Here is a 21,333-nt window from a genome sequence, read left to right as displayed (position 1 = left end):
TGGTAGTGTTAAGGATGATGATGATGATGATGATGATGATGATGGTGATGATGATGATGATGATGATGAGGATGATGATGATGATGGTGATGATGATGATGCAGTCGGTTCCGTACCACGTCCACCTCTACGCCGGGGAGTCATCAGATAGTGGTGAGTGAGAGGGTCGGGTGGGTGAGGGGGGTGAGGTCTGTCTGTATCATTATGTATGCATATGTGTGTTTGCGTGCGTGTGAGATAATGTCCAGGTCTGTGTGGATATGAGATGCGACTGTCTGCGTGTGGGACGCAAACCTATTCAGAGCAGAGGGAGAGGGAGAGGGAGAGGGGGGTCGACAGAGAACGAGAGCACTAACGGCACGCAAACATTTATGTAAGCGGGAGGAGGAGGTGGGGGGTCGCCTCTTTATAAAAAAACGTCCTCCTTTACCCCCAAAATAAATCTCCTTAGGAAAGCCAAGCACAAATGATGCTTCAAAAAATATGCCCCTAGCAGCAATTTTGTATTTCTAAAATGCTTAGACGTGTTTAGCCGTCTTACGCACAGTGAAACGCTGCTGCGCGACAAAAGGTTTCCAAAATCGACATGTTGGTCCACCACAATAATTCCGACACATGATAATTATTCCTCTCACACACAGTGAATTGTTGACGTCCTCAGAGTGTGGCGTCTTGCCTTTTTCTCCCTCACTTTGCCTGAGAGATATCTCCAAAGTCACAGCCGATGTGACTGTTTCCCTCTCTCATCCTCCCTCTTCTTTTTGTCCTCTGCGACAGCGGTTCTCCTGTCCGTCTGCTAACCGTCCTCTCATCATTCCTCCATCTTTCACTAATAATATTCCTTTCCTCCTGCTCTTGGTATTTGCTTCGTATTGTCTCTTTCTGTCGTCGGCTGGAGTGGAGGTGCGCGAGGGACACGGTGAGAGCGAGAGAGCGCGCGCGGACAGCCAGCAGCAGCACTCACCGGTGATGCTGTGAGGACATCAGAGATGTGAAGTAAAAATCAGAGAGTTTTAGTTCAACAAACCGCAACCAATCAGAGGATATATGCAGAAAGACAGACGACAGATAGACAGAAAGATGGGTGAGCAGATCACATCTAAAGTTAAGCATTCGTTTCTTAAATTGGGGGAATTATCCACAAGTCAACACCAAGCGGCAAACTCTGGGGAACAGCCGGGAAGCCAATACGGAAGTGCCACACACTGCAGTTCATATATTGGCCGATAGGCGATTGCTGCAGAAAGGAGCAATTTCCATAGACCCCCATGTTAAAATGCCCAACTTTACAGCAGAAAAAAACATGTTTCTGTCCCTGGCTCCATACATTTTTATTATCGATATAGTTAGATTCCACCTTCATGATTATGGATCTGTGAGTGAATTGTTTTCTAAAGCGACCCTTTTATTTATATTAGGTCTTAAAGTTTTTGCATTAATTAGGGCGTGGTCACGTTGATGGACACGTACATGCCTCACTGTCAGCTAACAGCAACTTGTCCACTCTGCTAGGCTACAACCATAGAGGCTACAACGTTAGTTAGTCATAGTACTGTACTTGACCCTTTAGCTTTAGCCGTGTTCGTGGTGATATACCAGACAATTAAGATGTCGTGCTGTGCGCTTGAATGTACTAACAGAACTTCCAAGAAGTCTACTCTCAGCTTTTTTCGGTGAGTAAAATGATAATATTATACATGTTAACCCCGTTAGCAGGTGTTTGTGTGCTTGTTAGCTTAGCTTGTTATGCAGCTTATTAGCCAGCTAAGGACGTACCCCTTTATACATGTGTATATATATATACAGTTTAGTTTATGATTCAGCCTTGGGTAAGACTTTTATAGTCTATGGCTATGACACCCATAATGCTAAATGGGAGCAAATGTTAATAGAGGACCCAATTATCCCAGTGGTGGCCGCCGGAGTCCGCCGCCGAAGCTAACCGGAGCCGTAGCTAGCCCTTTGCGGCTCCGTTAGCTTCGGCCAGCGGCGGAGCCCGGCGTTATAACTGGAGATCAAGGAATGCAGCGAAACGCGGACTTGGTTCGCCTGCAGCCCGCTATAGTATTAGCTAAAGAAATGATGTTGAACAAGGCTTATTAAGCTGAACATCGCCACAATTGTTCTGCTATGTATCGGTACTTATTTTATTTTCTTAACGTGTGAATGACAAGCATTAAGAATAACAACAAATAGCTATTTATCTTGCATATTGTCTCGTTTGATTATGAATCCATCCATCCATCCATCTTCTCCCGCTTATCCGTGGTCGGGTCGCGGGGGTAGCAGTTCCAGCAGAGAGCCCCAAACTTTCTTTTCCCTGGCGACATCAACCAGCTCTGACTGGGGGATCCCAAGGCGCTCCCAGGCCAGCGAAGAGATATAATCCCTCCACCTGGTCCTAGGTCTACCCCTTGGTCTCTTCCCAGCTGGACGTGCCTGGAACACCTCCCTAGGGAGGCGCCCAGGTGGCATCCTAACTAGGTGCCCGAACCACCTCAACTGGCTTCTTTCGACGCGAAGGAGGAGCGGCTCAACTCCGAGTCCCTCCCTGATGACCGAACTTCTCACCTTATCTCTAAGGGAGACACCAGCCACCCGGCGGAGGAAACCCATCTCGGCCGCTTGTATCCGCGATCTCGTTCTTTCGGTCATGACCCATCCTTCATGACCATAGGTGAGGGTAGGAACGAAAATGGCCCGGTAGACAGAGAGCTTTGCCTTCCGGCTCAGCTCCCTTTTCGTCACAACGGTGCGGTAAAGCGACTGCAATACCGCTCCCGCTGCTCCGATTCTCCGGCCCATCTCACGCTCCATTGATCCCTCACTCGAGAACAAGACCCCGAGATACTTGAACTCCTTCACTTGGGGTAAGGACTCATTCCCTACTTGGAGTGGACAGTCCATCGGTTTCCTGCTGAGAACCATGGCCTCAGATTTGGAGGTGCTGATCCTCATCCCAGCCGCTTCACACTCGGTTGCGAACCGATCCAGTGAGTGCTGAAGGTCGCAGACCGATGAAGCCATCAGAACCACATCATCTGCAAAAAGCAGTGGTGCAATCCTTAGTCCACCGATCTGCAGACCCCCCCCCCCACGACTACGCCTCGAAATCCGATCCATGTATATTACAAACAGGATTGGTGACAAAGCGCAGCCCTGGCGGAGGCCAACCCTCACCGGAAATGGGTCCGACTTACTGCCGAGGACCCGGACACAGCTCTCGCTTTGGGAGTACAGAGATTGGATGGCCCTGAGTAGAGACCCCCTCACCCCATACTCCCGCAGCACCTCCCACAGTAACTCCCTGGGAACCCGGTCATACGCCTTCTCCAAGTCTACAAAACACATGTAGACCGGATAAGCGTACTCCCAGGCCCCCTCCAGGATCCTTGCGAGAGTAAAAAGCTGATCCGTCGTTCCACGACCAGGACGGAATCCGCATTGTTCCTCCTCAATCTGAGGTTCGACAATCGGCCTGACCCTCCTTTCGAGTACCTTGGAGTAAACTTTCCCGGGGAGGCTGAGTAGTGTGATGCCTCTGTAATTGGCACACACCCTCTGATCCCCCTTTTTGAAAAGGGGGACCACCACCCCGGTCTGCCACTCCTTCGGTACCGTTTCCGACTTCCACGCAACGTTGATGAGACGTGTCAACCATGACAGTCCCTCAACACCCAGAGCCTTCAGCATTTCCGGGCGGATCTCATCCACCCCCGGGGCTTTGCCACTGTGGAGTTGTTTGACGACCTCAGTGACCTCCCCCCGGGAGATTGGCGTTGATCCCCCGTCATACTCCAGCTCTGCCTCTAACATAGAGGGCGGAGTTGTCGGGTTCAGGAGTTCCTCAAAGTGTTCCTTCCAACGTCCCAACACTCCATCAGTTGAGGTCAACAACGTCCCATCCTTACTGTACACAGCTTGGATGGTTCCCTGCTTCCCCCTCCTGAGGTGTCGGACAGTTTTCCAGAACAACTTTGGTGCCGCCCGAAAGTCCTTCTCCATGTCTTCTCCGAACTTCTCCCACACCCGCTGCTTTGCCTCGGCCACGGATGAGGCTGCTGCCCTTCGGGCCTGTCGGTACCTTGCAACTGCTTCGGGAGTCCCCCGGGATAACAAATCCCTGAAGGCCTCCTTCTTCAGTCGGACGGCTTCCCTGACCACCGGTGTCCACCAGGAGGTTCGAGGGTTACCGCCCCTTGAGGCACCTAAGACCTTGAGACCACAGCTCCCCACCGCGGCTTCGGCAATAGAGGCTTTGAACACCGACCACTCTGGTTCAATGTCCCCAACCTCCACAGGAATGCCCGAAAAGCTCCGCCGGAGGTGTGAGTTGAAGGCCTCCTGAACTTGGGCCTCCTCCAGACGTTCCCAGTTCACCCGAACTACACGTTTGGGCTTACCAGGTCTATCCAGAGGCTTCCCCCGCCACTCGACCCAACTCACCACCAGATGGTGATCAGTTGACAACTCCGCCCCTCTCTTTACCCGAGTGTCCAAAACATACGGCCTCAGGTCCGATGATACGATAACGAAATCGATCATGGACCTTCTGCCTAGGGTGCTCTGGTACCACGTACACTTATGAGCATCCTTATGTTCGAACATGGTGTTTGTTATGGCCAATCCATGACTAGCACAGAAGTCCAGTAACAAACCACCACTCCGGTTCAGATCAGGGGGGCCGTTCCTCCCAATCACGCCCCTCCAAGTGTCTCCATCATTGCCCACATGTGCGTTGAAGTCTCCCAGCAAGACTAAGGAGTCCCCTTCAGGAGCCCCATACAGGACTCTTTCCAGGGTCTCCAAGAAGGCCGAATACTCTGAACTGCTGTTGGGTGCATAAGCACACACAACAGTCAGAGTTTTCCCCCCCATAACCCGCAGGCGTAGGGAGGCGACCCTCTCGTCCACTGGGGTAAACTCCAACAACGAAGCACCTAACCGGGGACTTGTGAGTATCCCCACACCCGCCCGGCGCCTCACACCTTGAGCAACTCCGGAGAAGAATAGAGTCCAACCCCTATCCAGAAGTAAGGTTCCAGAGCCGACGCTGTGCGTAGAGGTGAGCCCAACCAGATCCAACTGGTACCGCTCCACCTCCCGCACAAGCTCCGGCTCCTTCCCCCCCAGAGAGGTGACGTTCCACGTCCCCAAAGCCAGCTTCTGCCGCCCGGGTCTGGTCCGTCGAGACCCTCCGCTTTCACTGCCACCCGTCTGGCAGCGCACCCGACCCCATCGATGTTTCCCGTAGGTGGTGGGCCCGCGGGACAGAGAAGCGGAGGTGTTGCCCACGTTGCCTTTTCGGGCTGGGCCCGGCCGGGCTCCGTGGCAAGCCCGGCCACCAGACGCTTGCCGACGAGTCCTCCTTCTGGGCCTGGCTCCAGAAGGGGACCCCGGGCTTCCTCCGGGCCGGGTATCCTCACTTCTTGTTTTTCCTTTCATGAGGTCTTTTGAACCAATCTTAGTCTGGCCCCTTGCCTGAGACCAATTTGCCATGGGAGACCCTACCAGGAACACAAGGTTCCAGACAACACAGCCCCCAGGTTCATCAGGGCACACAAACCTCTCTACCACGGTAAGGTGCTGGTTCTTCTGATTATGAATGTAACGCTTATATAGTGGAACTGCACTGTTTTATCAAAACCAAAGTGCCACGCAGTAACTTGGCAGGCATGTATTTCAGCAGGAAATGTGCAACCTAGATTACATTTACCAACACAGACTATATAGAAATATCTGTAAAAGTTGTTCATGCGTTATTAAGTGAATATGGCATTAACCCTCCTGTTGTCTTTGGGTCGGTTTTCATGTATTTTTGAATAAAGGTTTCCTTTCGGTGATCCAGACAGGCTGGACCAGTGGGTGCTGAACATCCGGAGGAATACATGGACCCCCAACGTTTCTTCTCGCCTGTGCAGTGAACACTTTGAGAGTCATCCCTTCAGCACGGACTCATGGGTACAGATCCTTTTAAAAAATAATAATAACTTGGTTCCATTTGTGAGTGTAAATTGTTGTTACTAATTAAATACATGTTATACATCATACAATGCTAAATAATTGCTATGGCACAGCTTGCACATCAGTGATGAGTAATGTTCTTTTGATTAAAGGCCAAATTAAGATTTTGCCAGTTAAGTATAGAAACATAAAAATCGAATTTTTTTTGCAAACCATCACATTTCTCTTCAATGTATGCAAAGACTCTTTATCATAGATAGAGAATTGCCATTTCCCCCACATACTCTATGTTAAAAACAGATGAATTATATTACCTTTTTTACGTTATTTTAATAGCAACATTCATTCATCTGTTGTCATCTTATAACTTATTTATCTTAACAGCTATCACTGTAAAAAAAAAAATGATTTAATTTTACTATACAATATTTATCTTTACATTCTGTTCTTGCATATGTCTTATTATATTTACGTGTATATAGATTTCTGCCTGCACTAATTTATTATTCTTAATTTAATTTTGAATTTATTTTATTGTTTTATGTCTTATATAACTATGTTGCATTGTTGGAGGAGCTCGGGACAGATGATTTGCATTGCCATTCCTACACTGTAGCCTATGTGCTATGACATCAATCCTTTGAATCAGAATCTTGGAAACACGTAATTGTTGAAAAGATTAACTGAATAGTTAACATGTTGGCCCTCTATTGTCTTTTATAATGCACTCTTACATTTAAAACAACATTATTCAAAAGAAAGTTGAATATCTACAGACCTCAAAAAGTTATTTTATGTGTTTTTGTTTATTATTTTTATTAGGGAAGGAGATGCCTGAAAAACACTGCAGTGCCCACCATTTTCTATTTCACCAAAGAACAACAGTCTGGAAGGAGAAGCAGGTGAGTAACAATGACGAGGTCAGTGACACTCCTAGTTCGACTGTTAACAGCAAGGAGGAGGTTGCAGATGTCGACCATGGTAGTGGTGAAAACAGTCTTGCTGCTGATCAGAGCAATATCATTATGATACAAGGCACACCTGAAGAAGCCTTTGTTGTTCCACATGTGGAGCGTAATGACATTCCAACAGCCAATGCTTGTGAGGATGTTGGTTTGGGGAGCAGCAGCCAACACACAGACTCCGCCTCTGTTCACTCTTACACTTGGGCTTTAAACCAAGACGGTCATACTGAATAGTTTGTGCACACATTTCTAACATGTGATCTTTCTTTCATGTAGGACGCTTGAGGGAAGTTGCAACGCCTCGGCCAATGGGATGTCTTCTCCACGTGAAAGACATTGAAGGCATCATTTATAACTTGAGACCATTTTCCAAAAGTGATGACTTGTATTGGCTTAGGCAGTAATGGATTACATCGAACACGAATCAAGATCGTATAGAGAAAAAGGGAAGTGTAATCCTTAGTTACATAGGAAAAGATGTAATCGCATTAGTTTGACTTTTCTAATAATAGGGAAACTCAGGATTACAATCTTATTCAAAACCTAAAAAGAGCAGATAGTGCTTGTTGTAAAATTATCAAATTGTATCTCTTCTCTGAAGCGGTACTGTTCTGTAGGATAATACTTTCATTGTGAATCCGACACCTACTGCCTGAATCTGCTTTATGGTATTATATTATACATTTCAGTAAACACATCATATTAATATTTCTTCTCTCCTGTGTTTATTTGCATTGCATTTGATATTGAGGTAATCCAAAAGAAAAATAAAGTTATCAGGTTACATTACTTTTATATCTTGATACTCACATGAAGTTACTGGTTGTGTTTTTGGCAAGTAGCCCTCCCAACCCTGTACATAAGTTATATCATTTGAATTACTGATACAGTTGTTGCACATCTTTAATTTATGTTCTAGTGTACTTAAGTCATAAAATGATTCGAAACCTTTACTTTTCATAAAATGCAAGATGTAACTTTCAATGTGAAATAGATCTGATTAAATAAAGAGTAAAAGCACAATCTTAAATGTTGACAGTTATCATTTTCCTATGCTTATTGTTAATGTAGTGGTGTTATAAACAAAATGTTGTCGTAAAGGAAATTAAGATGTTTTTTATTTGTTGACAAAAGATTTAAAGTTGATGCTCACAACATGTGGGAACATTTATGGAGAAAAATGTTTCTATTGTAAAACAAATATTTATCTGCATACTGAACAATTTAGAAACTCTCTCAAAGGTATTATCTTCTGTGACGTTGCGACCCTGTAGGGATTGTGGGTATTGCACTTCATAATTACATTCTATGGTAGGCTTATGACATTGATGCCAACATACATGGGATTAGGGGAGACCTTCTTGTTGTTTGTATTGTCATGATAAATGATAGCGTAGTATTCATTGTCAAGATTTTGTGTTTTTAAACTTGGGACTCTTTTCAGACTGCTCCGGCTTGGGAAAAGATTTGAGCCTTAATGTGTAATGTTTTCTGTATTGTATGGTAAGCTTATCCTTTCATTTGATAGTCCCATTTGGATGTGATAGCTAACATTTTCAGTAAGCAGTAGACAAAAGAAGTGAAAATATGAATGTAATTTATTTTCAATATTTACATAAATACAGAATTATTTTAACAAATAAAATAACAAAAAACATCATAACCAATACAAAATAAAAGGTTTGACAGACAGCCATGCCCAGCATGGGCCTGGAGAGCTGCAGAGTCCATTGGGGGAAGAGGGGGGGTGGGATGTGGGGAAGAGGAAGAGCAGCCATGTTAACAGTGTTATGGCTACAGATGTAATGTCTAACTCAACATTAGCCATGACAGTCTGGGCTTAGCAAGGGCCTTAGAATACATACTCTAAAGGCCAAATCCAAAGACAGTGATACTGACATTTTAGCAGTTCACAGTCTTTGGGGGTGGTCTTTCAGGCAATTGGCTAGTGACTTAAAAAATATATCATTTCTCCAAGGGGTGAAATTAACTCCATCTCGCAAAAACAGCCCAGGACTGTCATGTCTAATGTTGGAGTGGTCAACAATGGCACCATTTAGGCTATGAACAAAAGTAGCCATAACACTGTTAACAAACTTCCGGGCCTTGTCAATTTTGACAGGATTTGCACCAGCCCTCCACCGGCGCCTCTGGGAGAGCATGATCTTCATGCCAGGGTGCCGATGGTGAAGCTGGTGCAGGTCCTCCTTCATCTGGTTCAGCAACTGAACACTGGGCACATCCCCCAAGTGATTGCCGCCACAGTGGATGAGGAGGACATCCGGGACTGCTCTTCCTCGCAGGGAGTAGGAAAAGAAAGGGAGGACACCTCTCCAGCGCAGTCCACCCCAACCGAACCAGCACACCCTCAGGTCGAGGCCAAGGTTGCTGCCGATGGTCTCTGTAGCTCTCTGGGCTCCACGCCGGACATAGCTGTCTCCGATTATCCATACAGTCACTATGGGAGGAAAATAAATGAGAGCAACAAATGCTTCAGATCATGCGGAATATCAAATCAATTATAAAAGGTTGCTCATTTTGTTCCTTTGACAATAACATGCAAAATAACTATGAAATCACACCTGTATGGTTAAAAGTAACAAGAGAGCAAAACCTCAAAAAACAGATTAACAGCAAACAGTTTATATATATATATATTTATATACTGTGTGCTGTTTATCTACAATTGTGCACACATGTATATGTATAGTATGTTTGTGTGTAATGTCAACCATCTGAAGTCATGTAAAGTAAGCCAGGACCATCAATTTACAGGTTGTGCAGTTTGGCGTGGAGGAGGTTGCAATCTTCTTTTTGCTTAATGCTGAAATAAATGTAAAAGAATTAATCAATATAAAAGCACCTTTCTTTTTCTACAGTCATATTTCATTAATCACATTTAATTCACGCAACACTAGCCATATCTCTGCTAGTTTACAAAGTTTAGTTAAATGACATTTATATTTGAAAAACGGTGAAGCACTTAAAAAACAATTGTATTGTGTAGGTTCAAGAACATTTAAATCAAAAGGACAAGTTTTGTAAAGTTACAGGGTATCTTACCTTCAGAATATGCCGGGAACGAGGAGCAGTGACCGCAAGCTGGGTTGTTAGCATAGGTTGTTAGCTTATTACTGAGAGCATGTTAGCTTAGCTTCTTAGCCTGAGCTAGGTCTGGAACGTCACGCTCGGTGGCAGCAGGTCCCGCCCTGTCCCGCCTCAGCACCGCCTCTTTGCCCTTATTTGGAGCAGGCGGGAGAAGGCGGGAGTTAGACTCTGGCGTCACTGTCGAGCCGTTAGTGGCCGACTCCGCCTACTAAGGGCTTCACGGCAACTCTGCAGAATCCTATGGGTGACGTCACGGACCCTACGTCCATTTATATATACAGTCTATGGTCAACACATGGAACACAACCTCAGTGTCTGTAACATTTTGCAACTCTTACTATTGTATCTACTCATTTCTTGTTAATGTCTGATTAAAATGTCTTCTTCAAATGCACCGAATGCTTAATTCAGTTTAAATGCTTTTTAGAGTAAAATGTGTATACCAAGCTGAAAAAGGTAAATGTCCCACATTCACTGCATGACAGTGTCAAGATCTTACCGTATTATATTTCAAGTTTTATTGTGCACACATGTTCCATATTCCCAAATATTAAAAAAAAAACATAAAAAAGACAGGTTACCACGAACAAAGTCACTCACAGAAAACCTGGAGGCAGGCAATTATACTCCGTCATATTAAGACTGTTTTCATGGTCTAGAATTCACTTTAGAGTTAACACCATCAGCTGTCAACACAGTATCATAGTCAAATGATAAGGATAAAAGTCAAGTTAACCTTTTTGATGGATCTTTTCGTTTAAAATTCTTATTCCAGCATAGAAGGGTATCTCTGAATTTAATGCAACTGCCATAGTCTGCTGTGTGCACTTTACCTAATGGGTATTTATAATGCAGAAAGGTATCAGGTGAAGGTAACACAGGGTCAATATGGGCCCAACAGCAAATGTTTGCCCTGGGGCTAACCGAGGGGATACATCAGGTTTGTTTAAAAGGTGAATATAAAACATATAATATAAAGTCTGAAAAAGATTTCATATTATTATTGACATGTTCCTATCATGTTGACATGGCCGGTGGAAACTGGAAATGGAAATCAAGCAACACCTTATTTGAATCAAACAACAGGCATGGCCAATGAGACAGATTAATGGCAATCTGCCAAATGTGTTCAACATATTAAAGGACAAATATGGCTCACCATGCAGATAATGGAGATGGCAGCAGTGGCACACGCCTGTTGTCTGCTGTTAGAGGACAGAATTATGCTCATGTCTGGAAGTAATCATAGCCATGACCTTGACCTTGATTGGCAGAGCATGTCTGTTCATTGAGGGCCCCAAAGGGACACGCAGAGAGATAGAGAGAGAGAGAGAGAGAGAGAGAGAGAGAGAGAGAAAGAGAGAGAGAAAGAGAGAGAGAGAGAGAGAGAGAGAGAGAGAGAGAGAGAGAGAGAGAGAGAGAGAGAGAGAGAGAGAGAGAGAGAGACTGAAATAGACATGATGCATCATGCAAGTGCACCACATACACACCGCAGTGTAATTTCCTGGAGGTGCCTCCTAATTCATTTGACTTTCTGGAGCAGCATGACCCCAATACATTGGATAGAATGTAGCTCCTTCTGTCTCTCTAACACACACCCACACATTCCCTTTCTATCACACAAAGCCAGCACTATACACACACACACACACACCAACACACAGTCTCCGTCTCTCCTTTTCTTTCCTTATCTGGTCTTTTGCTCTTCGCAATCAGTCTGTCATCCATCAGTAATATTGTGGGCATTTAATAAAGCGAACACCGCAATGGAATAAAATACTGTTCCAGAGAAGATAAGGCCGCTAGCAGCCAGACACCTGCAGCTGGGTGCAGACAGGGCATCAGCTCAGTCTCTGTGCAGACATGAAATTAGAACCAATAGAACGGGCACCACAGGGGGTATCATGGTAATCTCATTAAATAGGTACATTTAACATGGATGACACCACATTTTAATAACATTATCATGGAAATGAGGTATGGAGCAGTCCAACTGGATTGAAGAAACACACACTCTTTTTAAATCAATCCTCAAAACTCACTTTAAAAGGCTAGTCAGTAAAATGTCTAGATTTGTATTCCTCTCTTTTCTTATACCTGTCTTATTACCCTGTTTTGCTGTTTTGTTCATGTTCAAATGTATCTTGATCTGTCAAGCATCTAACAGTCTTTTTGCAATCTGCTTACCAATAAACGTTCATATTGTTCATTTATGCTTATGGTATAATAAATACCATGAGTAACATTTCCTAATGATGATAGTCAGTCATTTAATCATGAATTTATCTTTAATGCAGTAACGTAGCATTTTGTGCAGACTGTCAAAGGGCCAATAATCAAGCAGTTTTATGAGTAGAAACTACGTTTTAAAATAAAAAGAAATACATTTGACAATATTGCAGTAAAAAATACAATCTATACCCATGAGAAGAGACACACATGTATACATTAACATGCACATAGGGCGCAGATGTTTCAAATAAATCCTTGAAAAAAGTGGAAGAAACAACATATAAGCAAAACATTCCAGGAGCCGAAACACATTTTCAGAGAAAAGATTCTGAGAAGAGGTGAAGTTGTGGAATGCAGAAAGATAAGAGGTTCATCCCGCTGACACACACACACCCCGGTGAGTCAAAAACAGGTTTTCCCCAGAGATACGCAGACACTCATCCAGACACACTCGAGCATAAAACTAAATTGTAAATTCAGAGGCACCCACACCTTTAGAATGTAAATGATACATAGTACTCTCTATGGCTTTTAGATATGTAGCTTTTATGTGTGTGTTTGTGTTAGAAATGTCTTTCAAATATGTTAAGCAGATCTAAATGAAAAAAGTGAACGGGAAAGAATCATAAAAGGAAATAAAATAGAAAACCTGATAAGAAGCAAGCAAATGAGGGAATAAATAAAAGCTACAGAAGATGTGTGTGTGTGTGTGTGTGTGTGTGAGTGAGACACAGCGAGAGAGAAATGTCTGTCTTCGTCATAAATCTGCCCCCAGCCAGTGTAATTGGCCATAACCATAAATCACTCCACGCCACTCTGTTGCTATTACCCATGAACCTGGGCCTCTCTGTCACTTGTGCAATATAAATAACCTGCTTTACCATCCCAAGGGATTCAACATTTACAAATCAGTTTAAAAAAAAATAGCATAAGCACAACATTTATGTTTTAGTGTTACAGTAAAGACTGCATTACAGATCAAGCTTAATTTCCTAAAAATGACAATATGATATGACTTCTGCAAACACCTTTTGTTGGTGGATTTTTCTGTTCATATTCAAGCTGTGAACGCTGACTTTTGATGGAAGATGCCCTCTGATGTTCATATAAACAACATATAGTACACAGTCCATTGACTGCCCAGCAGAGACACTATCGCCGAAGCACAAAATACAAACATGAACCTGGACATTTGCATAATTGGTCCTATTTTAACTCTCAGAGATAATCTGTTACGGCCTGGCTCATAGGCTGCAACAAAGACGGGAGACCAGACAAGTTAACAACAAAAGCATATTTATTTACAATACCACAAAAACCAAAGGTCTTCAAAGAAACCTAATAAATGTGGAAGTCAGTTATCAGTATTGATTGCATGTATGGGTGTGTGAAAATGTGCAGAAACAAAGACGCGGCCGTGTCCAACAGAAGAGTGAGAGGGCAGTATGGTTGGCCTTTTATGTCGACGGCCCAGATGTGGCTCATCAGGTTGATCACCTGAAACACAAACAAGAGCCAGCAAGCAGAACACAAAGGCATAGACCCCTAGTGGAGTGGAGGGGGTCGTAACATAGTCATTCCGTTTTTGATAAGAGTGATTAATAAACAGGAATACACTCTCTCCTTTAAGTGATACACTGGAGAGCATGCAAGACTGACAAAAACACTGGTTCTAAATCTTGAGCCCCTGTGACCACATACACTAAGAGTAACTCCATCTTTTGTGATTCAAACAAATGATGCCCTTACAAGTTGCCCCAATGCACGCCATGGCGTCTTAGGTGGCACCGGAAAATGAGTCAGGTGTCTGAAGTGATGAGGTAATAAAGATGAGGTTGCATGCCGGGGCGTGGATGCTGATTGCTCGTCTATACACTTGAACATGTGGCTGTGCTGACACTGAAACCTCTTAGAAGCGACAGTGGCAAGGTGCAGGAGGCCATAGAGTAAGACATGAAATGCAGGGGCTCGAGAGCAGGAAAGAGCAGTACTGGCAAGAGAAGTGTACAAATAAAATAGTGAACAGACAATGTTCCAAATCAGGTCTTGCTTCATAGATATTTCACAGTCCACCAGCCTAGCTGTATGTGCGGCTTAAAGGGAAAGAATATACCATAAAGTCACAATATTTGTTCGAAACTCAATAATACATAAATCCCCCAAGCTACACACATATTACACAAAGGTCTTGGATAAATGAGGACATTAAACCACTTCTGGCATGTTTATTTAACATTAAAATAACCACAAATAACCTGATGGAGGTTGTATTTTCTTTTTTATTGAAGTAAAAATGTTATCAGATAATATCTCCTAAAAAAATGTTACATCAAATTCTAAATTGGTAGGTAACAGTTAATGCACCAAAGTGTGTGTGTGTGTGTGTGTGTGTGTGTGTGTGTGTGTGTGTGTGTGTGTGTGTGTGTGTGTGTGTGTGTGTGTGTGTGTGTGTGTGTGTGTGTGTATGTGTGTGTGTGTGTGTGTGTGTGTGTGTGTGTGTGTGTGTGTGTGTGTGTGTGTGTGTGTGTGTGTGTGTGTGTGTGTGTGTGTGTGTGTGTGTGTGTGTGTGTGTGTGTGTGTGTGTGTTTAAATGGAAGTGTAGTGTTTACTACTCTGCAGTCTTGGTGCAGTCGTACGGTTTCCACCACCCTGCAAACTCCAGGACTTTTTTCCTCTGGTCATCAAAGTTCTCTCTTATCATTTTTCTCCAGCGTCGCGGCTCCAAGTCCATCATACCTCCTACCACTTCCTGTGAGGGGATATAGGGATTTGGTCATATTGACAATAACAATGTAAAACCCTTAGTTCAGGACATTTGCTCAGCTTGTTTCTCTGAGAGAATATACAGGTAAAACAAGATCTAAAAAAAACACATTAGGGATAACGTTAGATATATTATATTTAATGCACACACTGACCTTGCCAAAGTAATGGGGGAACTTATGTTCATTTTCAATGACATGAGCAAATCCTCCCTGGAGTCCAAAGTCCACAGCAAAGTAGGGAAGACCTCGAGGAACCTAAGAGGAATTACACAATTAACAACAATTAACAAAGAGGGTAAAACAACCAGGGGAAAAAAATACATTTGGAAACACAGGATTTAAAAGACAGAAAGAAAGACAGGCAAGCAGGAAGTGGTCTTACAGCGTGGCGGATGTCTTTCGATGAGAGGTCGACGACCTTCTTGTTCATGGCCCATTCCTCATCGCACTCCATGATGGCTTTCTGAAGGCACACAGACATTTTTGGGTTACCAAATAACTCAGATCCACCCCTACTCTTCTCCTTATTCAGATTGATGAGAGAAACTACACACCTTGAAGTATATGGGTGCCATATCGCCCAGTTCTCGGGGAAGTGGGAGACACTCTAAGACCATGTGTTGTCTTTTGCGTGGGTCCATGTGTGTTTCCATGAACACACAGTCGAGCTCCTGGGACTCAAACATTCGCACCAAAGTACGCCGGAACAGCTGAGGAGAGCAAAGCAGCAGGGAAGTGAACTCAGTGAATTGTAATCATTCTTGTTTAAAATAAGAACATTTGAAAATGAAGTATTTGATTGTGATTATATAAAAGAAGTTGGACATTGAAACTTTAGCCCTTTGACGTAAAGCAGTGATGGCTGACCTGCATTTCTGACCAGATGTCTTCGTCCAATCCGGTGGCAGAGCAGTGATGCTGGAGGGGACAGATGTGACAGTGGCCCTCAGTCATAGACACTCCTGCAGGCACGCTCAGGTAGACCTGGACACGAGACGGAAAACACACACAAAATAAAAAATATATATTTGATGTGTACATTTTGTATCTGTCATTGTCTTAACTTTCTTAACAGTCAATGTGGAGGTGCTATGATAGGTCCATTAATATGTTTGATGAATGACAGAATATGTATTGGCAACCTGTCTGTTTTTCTTATTATTTTACGATTTTAAACTTTATATATATATATTAGGGATGTAACGATATATCGAATATCGCGGTAAATGAATGTCTCAATAGCGATTATATATATGCATATATAGGGTTTTGGGTAAAGATGACACTTAACGGAAATGATAACATTTGTCAAAATCGTCATTTATGAGCAAATAGCCAAATGGTTAATTGATCAAATAATTAGATGATTATGTGGAAATTGAATATATTGCTGTTGCCGCCATTTTTCCAGGATAAAACAGCGTTAACTAGTGACTTGATTAATGATTTTCTTTACCAAAACTGTTGACTGACTAATCAGTTAAGAGCCTAATGACTTCAGTCCACAAACATCCTGCAGCATCCCTCACCTTGCTCCCTATCGCCACGACCAGGTGCTTCTGCAGCTCTCGGCTGCTGAAGCAGTGCCTGCATTTCTCCATGGAGGCATTCAGCCTCCGACTCTCCCCGATGGCTTTGCTCCTCATCCTCTCCTCCTCCCTCCCCTCGCCCTCCCGCTGCGCTGCACTCGACACAAACATGTCATCCAGAGTGTAGTTGTCACCGTCTGTCTTCCCCATCATCTGGAGAGGGGAGTGGAAGGGGCGGCCATGGAGAGGACCGAGGGGACGGAGAGGAGAAGGGGAGCAGAGAGGAAGAAGCAGGGAAGAAGAGAGAAGAAGAGACGTAATGGTGAGAAGAGTTTAACAGGAGTGTGTCCATTCTTGAACAAATATGGCGTATTTTCTCCAACTAAATTGTAGAGGGAGCACACTTAAGAATGTGCTTTATTAAAGTAAATAATGGATATTTTTCAGAAAGAAAAGTCATAAAAAGCAAACTGGAGAGGTAAGGACTGTCCTCAGAAACGGGCTGGTTTCTTTACCAATCCGTGTATGTATGTGCTGACGTAATAGTGCCGTCTGCCTGCCATCATTTGTGTGTCTGTACATGTGTGTCTGTGTGTGTGAGAGAGCCTGAGCTGCCCTGTGTGTAAGTTGGTCCCTGGTGTGTGTTGACAGTGTGAGGCAGGATGCCAACCATCGATTCTGGTGTTTCTACGTCTGAGTCTTGTCACCATGGCGACCGGGCAACAGGTTTGAATCTGTGTGCATGTGAGAGAGCGAGAGGCAAGCATGGCAAGTGTGTGTGTGCATGACTCGCTGTGTAGGAGTGTGCGATTGAGAGTGAACATGTGATTAGTTTAGTGACAATGTGGGAAGGAATGTGTGTGGGAGGGTGTGTGTGTGTGTGTGTGTGTGTGTGTGTGTGTGTGTGTGTGTGTGCGCGTGTGCAAAGGACTCCACCTAAGTGTGCCGGATCTCTCCGAGGACAGTTATATTTTCTTACACCCACATTCACACATCCTCTCACACACTTACCTGTAGATTAATTCAAAATATTTTTTTTTATCTACCTTTAGGTTCCACACTGATATTTTTATGCAATTTCAATTATAAATGGTGAATTCAGCATGCAGCAGCAGATTGGAAGACATTGACATATGTCTGGCTCACTACTCATGTTTTATTAAGAGATAAACTTCATTAAATCTCCAGACAATGCTAGTCTCCTAACAGACGTTGTTTCTGACCAATGGATTTAACTGGTATTTATAGAAGCCCTGCCATGGTAACTGTAGGAGCAAAACGTGTGTGTGAGTATTTGAATACGCATGTGCAATGAATATATGAGAGAGGGCAAGTGATTGAGCAGTGTGTGTGCACTTGAATGAGGGCAGAAGTCGGAGAAAGGCCGACACAGCCTTTGTCTTTTTTTTCATTGCCATAGCAACACCTTCAAACTCCTTTCTTTATACTTAGTTTGCACATGCATGTACTGTACACACGCAATCTCTTTTCACTCGTGTTTTGAAGAGCAAGGGAGGACATGCAGGAATCACACTTCGTCTCACATTTATCCAACAGACATTTCCTTAAATGCCAAATAAATCAGCAACCAGAAAATTGATAACAACAACGTAATGTTGCTCTCCTAATGCATACTAAAAGGCTGCCTCTTTTGATCAATCAAATGTAATAAATGATTCACACATCCCCACTGCAGTGAATTAAACTATTCTAGGTGAAAGCAGACACAAATATGGCAAGGGTGGAAACATTCAGGTGCTATATGTGTTTATGTATATGTTGTGGATTCAATGTGTCATATTCCTAAGTAGTAAATATCAGAGATTTTTAGGGGAGTCAAAATCACAAGTGTTTAGATTTGGGTAGGACTTGTTCTTTATTCTAAAATCAATCAAGGAAACGGGTTCATCACTGCTCTGCAGCGTTGCCTTTAGCAGTGGCTCTGAAACAGTGGGTTCTGTCCCAATAAATGTGTTGCAGACAGATTGTAATTACTCTATAAATTATTCTAAATACATGATGACCAATCTTGCTGAGGAAAAGTCATTCATTCTTTCTGATTAATTCTATATTTAAAGGTCAAAAATCAACTTCCTCCTTCCATCCTTTGTTGCATCTCCCACTTTCTATAAGTGAAACTTTATAAGTAATGTATACGTTTAAAAAAATATTGCAATCTGGCTTAGTTAATTTAGCTGAATAAAAGTTATTCATCATATGCACACAGTGTTTGAATCCATGATTGAAGCTTAAAGTTGCAATGATGTGATAACACCAGCTCTTAGGTTTCCAGAATAAAAATGAGTGTTGCAAGTATAGACTGTATGGTTGCAAGGCTGGGAATTAAGTGAGCACATGGATGCCAGGTTGTTATTTCTATAGGTGAACAACTCAAAGTCAGGGGCATTTTAATTTGTTGCTTTTTCACGAGTAGATTAGTATTGTTTCCTACCTTGGAAGCCATTCGAGAGTAGAGTGCGTTCTGGTCCTGCGCAGAGCTCATCTTCTCCCTCCTCACCATCTCCTTCAGACCCGTACTGTCATCGTCCTGGAAGTAGCGCACACGCTCTCCGTCAACATGGGTCTCAATCTGAAGAGAGAAGGGGGAAAAAGAGAGGAATGTGAAAACCGAGGTGAGTACAGGTGAGCTGGCGAACCACGGAAAATGGCTGCTGCATGTAAAAAAAGACACAATCCTAAAGTCTTTGTAAATCAAATTCAGAAACAATCCATTAAATAAAGGGTACGTCAGTTAGAGACAGTTGGTGGAGAAGAGAGAGGTATAAGAAGAGGAAAACCTCATAATGTGTGTTGGACATTTTAAAGAAATGGAAAGAGACAGTGAAGGAGAGCGGGCAGCAAATGTCCATGATGAATTCCTTTGTAGATAAATCTTGCTCTCCTATCATCTGTTTTTCTACTTTCTTTCCACCCATCATCCCTCTGTCTTTACCGCTTTCTTCTTCCGTCGTCCCCCTTGGGGCTCCTGGGGTCCAGAGGGGGCGTTGACGGGCCAGGCACGCCCTGATTGGTCAGTTCTGAACAGCAGGAGTTCCTGGGCTTCACTGGAGCGACCGGTGACCTGAAAAGAAAAACACACAGCCAGGTCATTTTTTACTTTTGTTTGTTTTTAAACTAAAAGGTTGAAATGTTTTTATGTATGCACCTTTTGACATTTGAACAGATGGTCGAGTCAAGATAAGAATAATTCTTCAGAACTAATGTTTAATGATGTAATAATGCAGATCTGAGCATGGATGACTGTATTAATAAGCACCGGCTTTAATCTCATCTTGCTTTGGGCTAATGTTTAATACAAATGAAATGTGGCTGACTCCAATTGACATGCAATATCTAAAACACCTGAAGAAGTGTGTTTCAATATGTCTTGTGACAAATGACTAACTTGTCAGTCTCCCTTTGTATTTTAGAGAACCAAAATCATCAGAGTCATGCTGGAAGCATAAGCATAGCTGGTGAAGGGAAGCAGGGAACATTCATCAATACTAATTTGGCAACAGGAGAAAATATGGGCTTTTAGAACAGAAAAAGTAGCTGCAGTTATAATAACAAGTGCTACATAAGAATATAAATGCCTTACACCTCAATTAACCTCGCTCATGTCAAAATAATGTCTTAATGTCCATTTTCTTAATATAGTCATACTTTTTATGTTGAACTGGATTAAAGTTGTGAAAACCAAAATGTTCTGTGACAAAAATGTTCCTTCTGTTTAAAAAACGCCAGTGATATGATGTCATACAACCGCTGCTTCAGAGCCAGTTTAGCACTTTAGCAAAGATCCAAAAGTTTGCTTGTTATGAGGAACTGCAGTCTGAAGTGCATGAAGACCAAAGTTGGACCCGACAGGTAGAGGCGGACAGCCGAGAAACACAAAGAAGGCGGAGTAGCAGAGAGGATGGGAGGCAGTCACAAGAAATTGAAAGTGGACTGTCAGAAACAAAATGATAGAAGAAAATATTTCTCTACGGGTCGACACAGTTCGGTCTTTCAAGGCTCGACGCAATGTTTAAAAATGACTCAAAACACTGAAGACAAGCCAACATTCTTCTTCTTCTTCTTCTTCTTCTTCTTCTTCTTCTTCTTCTTCTTCTTCTTCTTCTTCTTCTTCTTCTTCTTCTTCTTCTTCTTCTTCAGGTTGAAAGGATCTCTAAAGATTTCAAATCAACCATTCTCCGCCTTATTTGTGTGCCTCTCTGCTGATGGGTGTACCAAAACCTAAAAATGATGACATCTTTTTTGGCATCTTAATGATAAATTCCCCCTTGGTCTTTTGATTTGAACAAGACAGCCTTAGTAGGGATGAATCTGGCTGAACTTGCAGATGATAATATACAAGTTATATCAATAATTACAGCCTGCTTCCCATGTGTTTATAAAGTTGTCTGGAGTCTGTTCATGTTGGAAATAGAGCGCCATTTGTTTCAGAGAGAGCATTAGCAACGCCGAATAGCGGAGATAAAGCAGTGCTGAGGAGTCAGGGCACTGCCATCGCTATCTGGTAATTGCCTCTAACACAGACAGGGTGGTACATGTAATCTCTGCTACTCAATCTGTCTCTCTCTTTTTACTCTCACACACATAAACACTTGGGGCCACACTCTGAATGACCCCTGGTAAGAGAGTGTCGTCATCATGCTGTAAGACATTTGTTTTCCATTAGGGTCCGCTCAAAGGCCAAACAGGAGAAGCGACCATACAGGCAGCAAGACGCAAGAGCCGAAGAGACTTCAAACAAACAAATTCCTT

At 43.2% G+C, this 21,333-nt stretch overlaps 1 protein-coding gene and 2 long non-coding RNA genes across 3 annotated transcripts in view; 1 reads left to right on the top strand and 2 right to left on the bottom strand.

The window, feature by feature from the left end:
* The first annotated feature begins 65 nt into the window (after positions 1–65).
* Positions 66–8,395, top strand: LOC139434945 (uncharacterized). The gene is made up of 4 exons (XR_011644227.1): positions 66–153; positions 5,829–5,961; positions 6,787–6,866; positions 7,206–8,395. It is a non-coding gene; the product is annotated as an uncharacterized lncRNA (long non-coding RNA).
* A 224-nt stretch (positions 8,396–8,619) lies between these two features.
* LOC139435014 (uncharacterized) lies at positions 8,620–10,322 on the bottom strand. The gene is made up of 3 exons (XR_011644290.1): positions 9,993–10,322; positions 9,703–9,753; positions 8,620–9,387 (listed from the first exon to the last, which is right to left on the bottom strand). It is a non-coding gene; the product is annotated as an uncharacterized lncRNA (long non-coding RNA).
* A 3,226-nt stretch (positions 10,323–13,548) lies between these two features.
* Positions 13,549–21,333, bottom strand: part of cwf19l2 (CWF19 like cell cycle control factor 2) — a 29,166-nt gene continuing 21,381 nt past the window's right edge. Inside the window, exons 12-19 of the mRNA XM_034098186.2 lie at positions 19,517–19,645; positions 19,016–19,153; positions 16,564–16,776; positions 15,902–16,018; positions 15,589–15,744; positions 15,417–15,497; positions 15,188–15,289; positions 13,549–15,018 (exon numbers count right to left, since the gene is read on the bottom strand). Coding sequence (XP_033954077.1) covers positions 14,878–15,018; positions 15,188–15,289; positions 15,417–15,497; positions 15,589–15,744; positions 15,902–16,018; positions 16,564–16,776; positions 19,016–19,153; positions 19,517–19,645 — 1,077 coding nt within the window. The 3' untranslated portion in view covers positions 13,549–14,877. The remainder of the gene's footprint in view (positions 15,019–15,187; positions 15,290–15,416; positions 15,498–15,588; positions 15,745–15,901; positions 16,019–16,563; positions 16,777–19,015; positions 19,154–19,516; positions 19,646–21,333) is intronic.

This window comes from Pseudochaenichthys georgianus, chromosome 13 (genome assembly GCF_902827115.2).
Source record: "Pseudochaenichthys georgianus chromosome 13, fPseGeo1.2, whole genome shotgun sequence".
In the NCBI taxonomy this organism is placed as follows: Eukaryota; Metazoa; Chordata; class Actinopteri; order Perciformes; family Channichthyidae; genus Pseudochaenichthys; species Pseudochaenichthys georgianus.
Note: the sequence above shows the minus strand (reverse complement) of the source record. Positions and strands in the feature narration are given on the sequence as shown.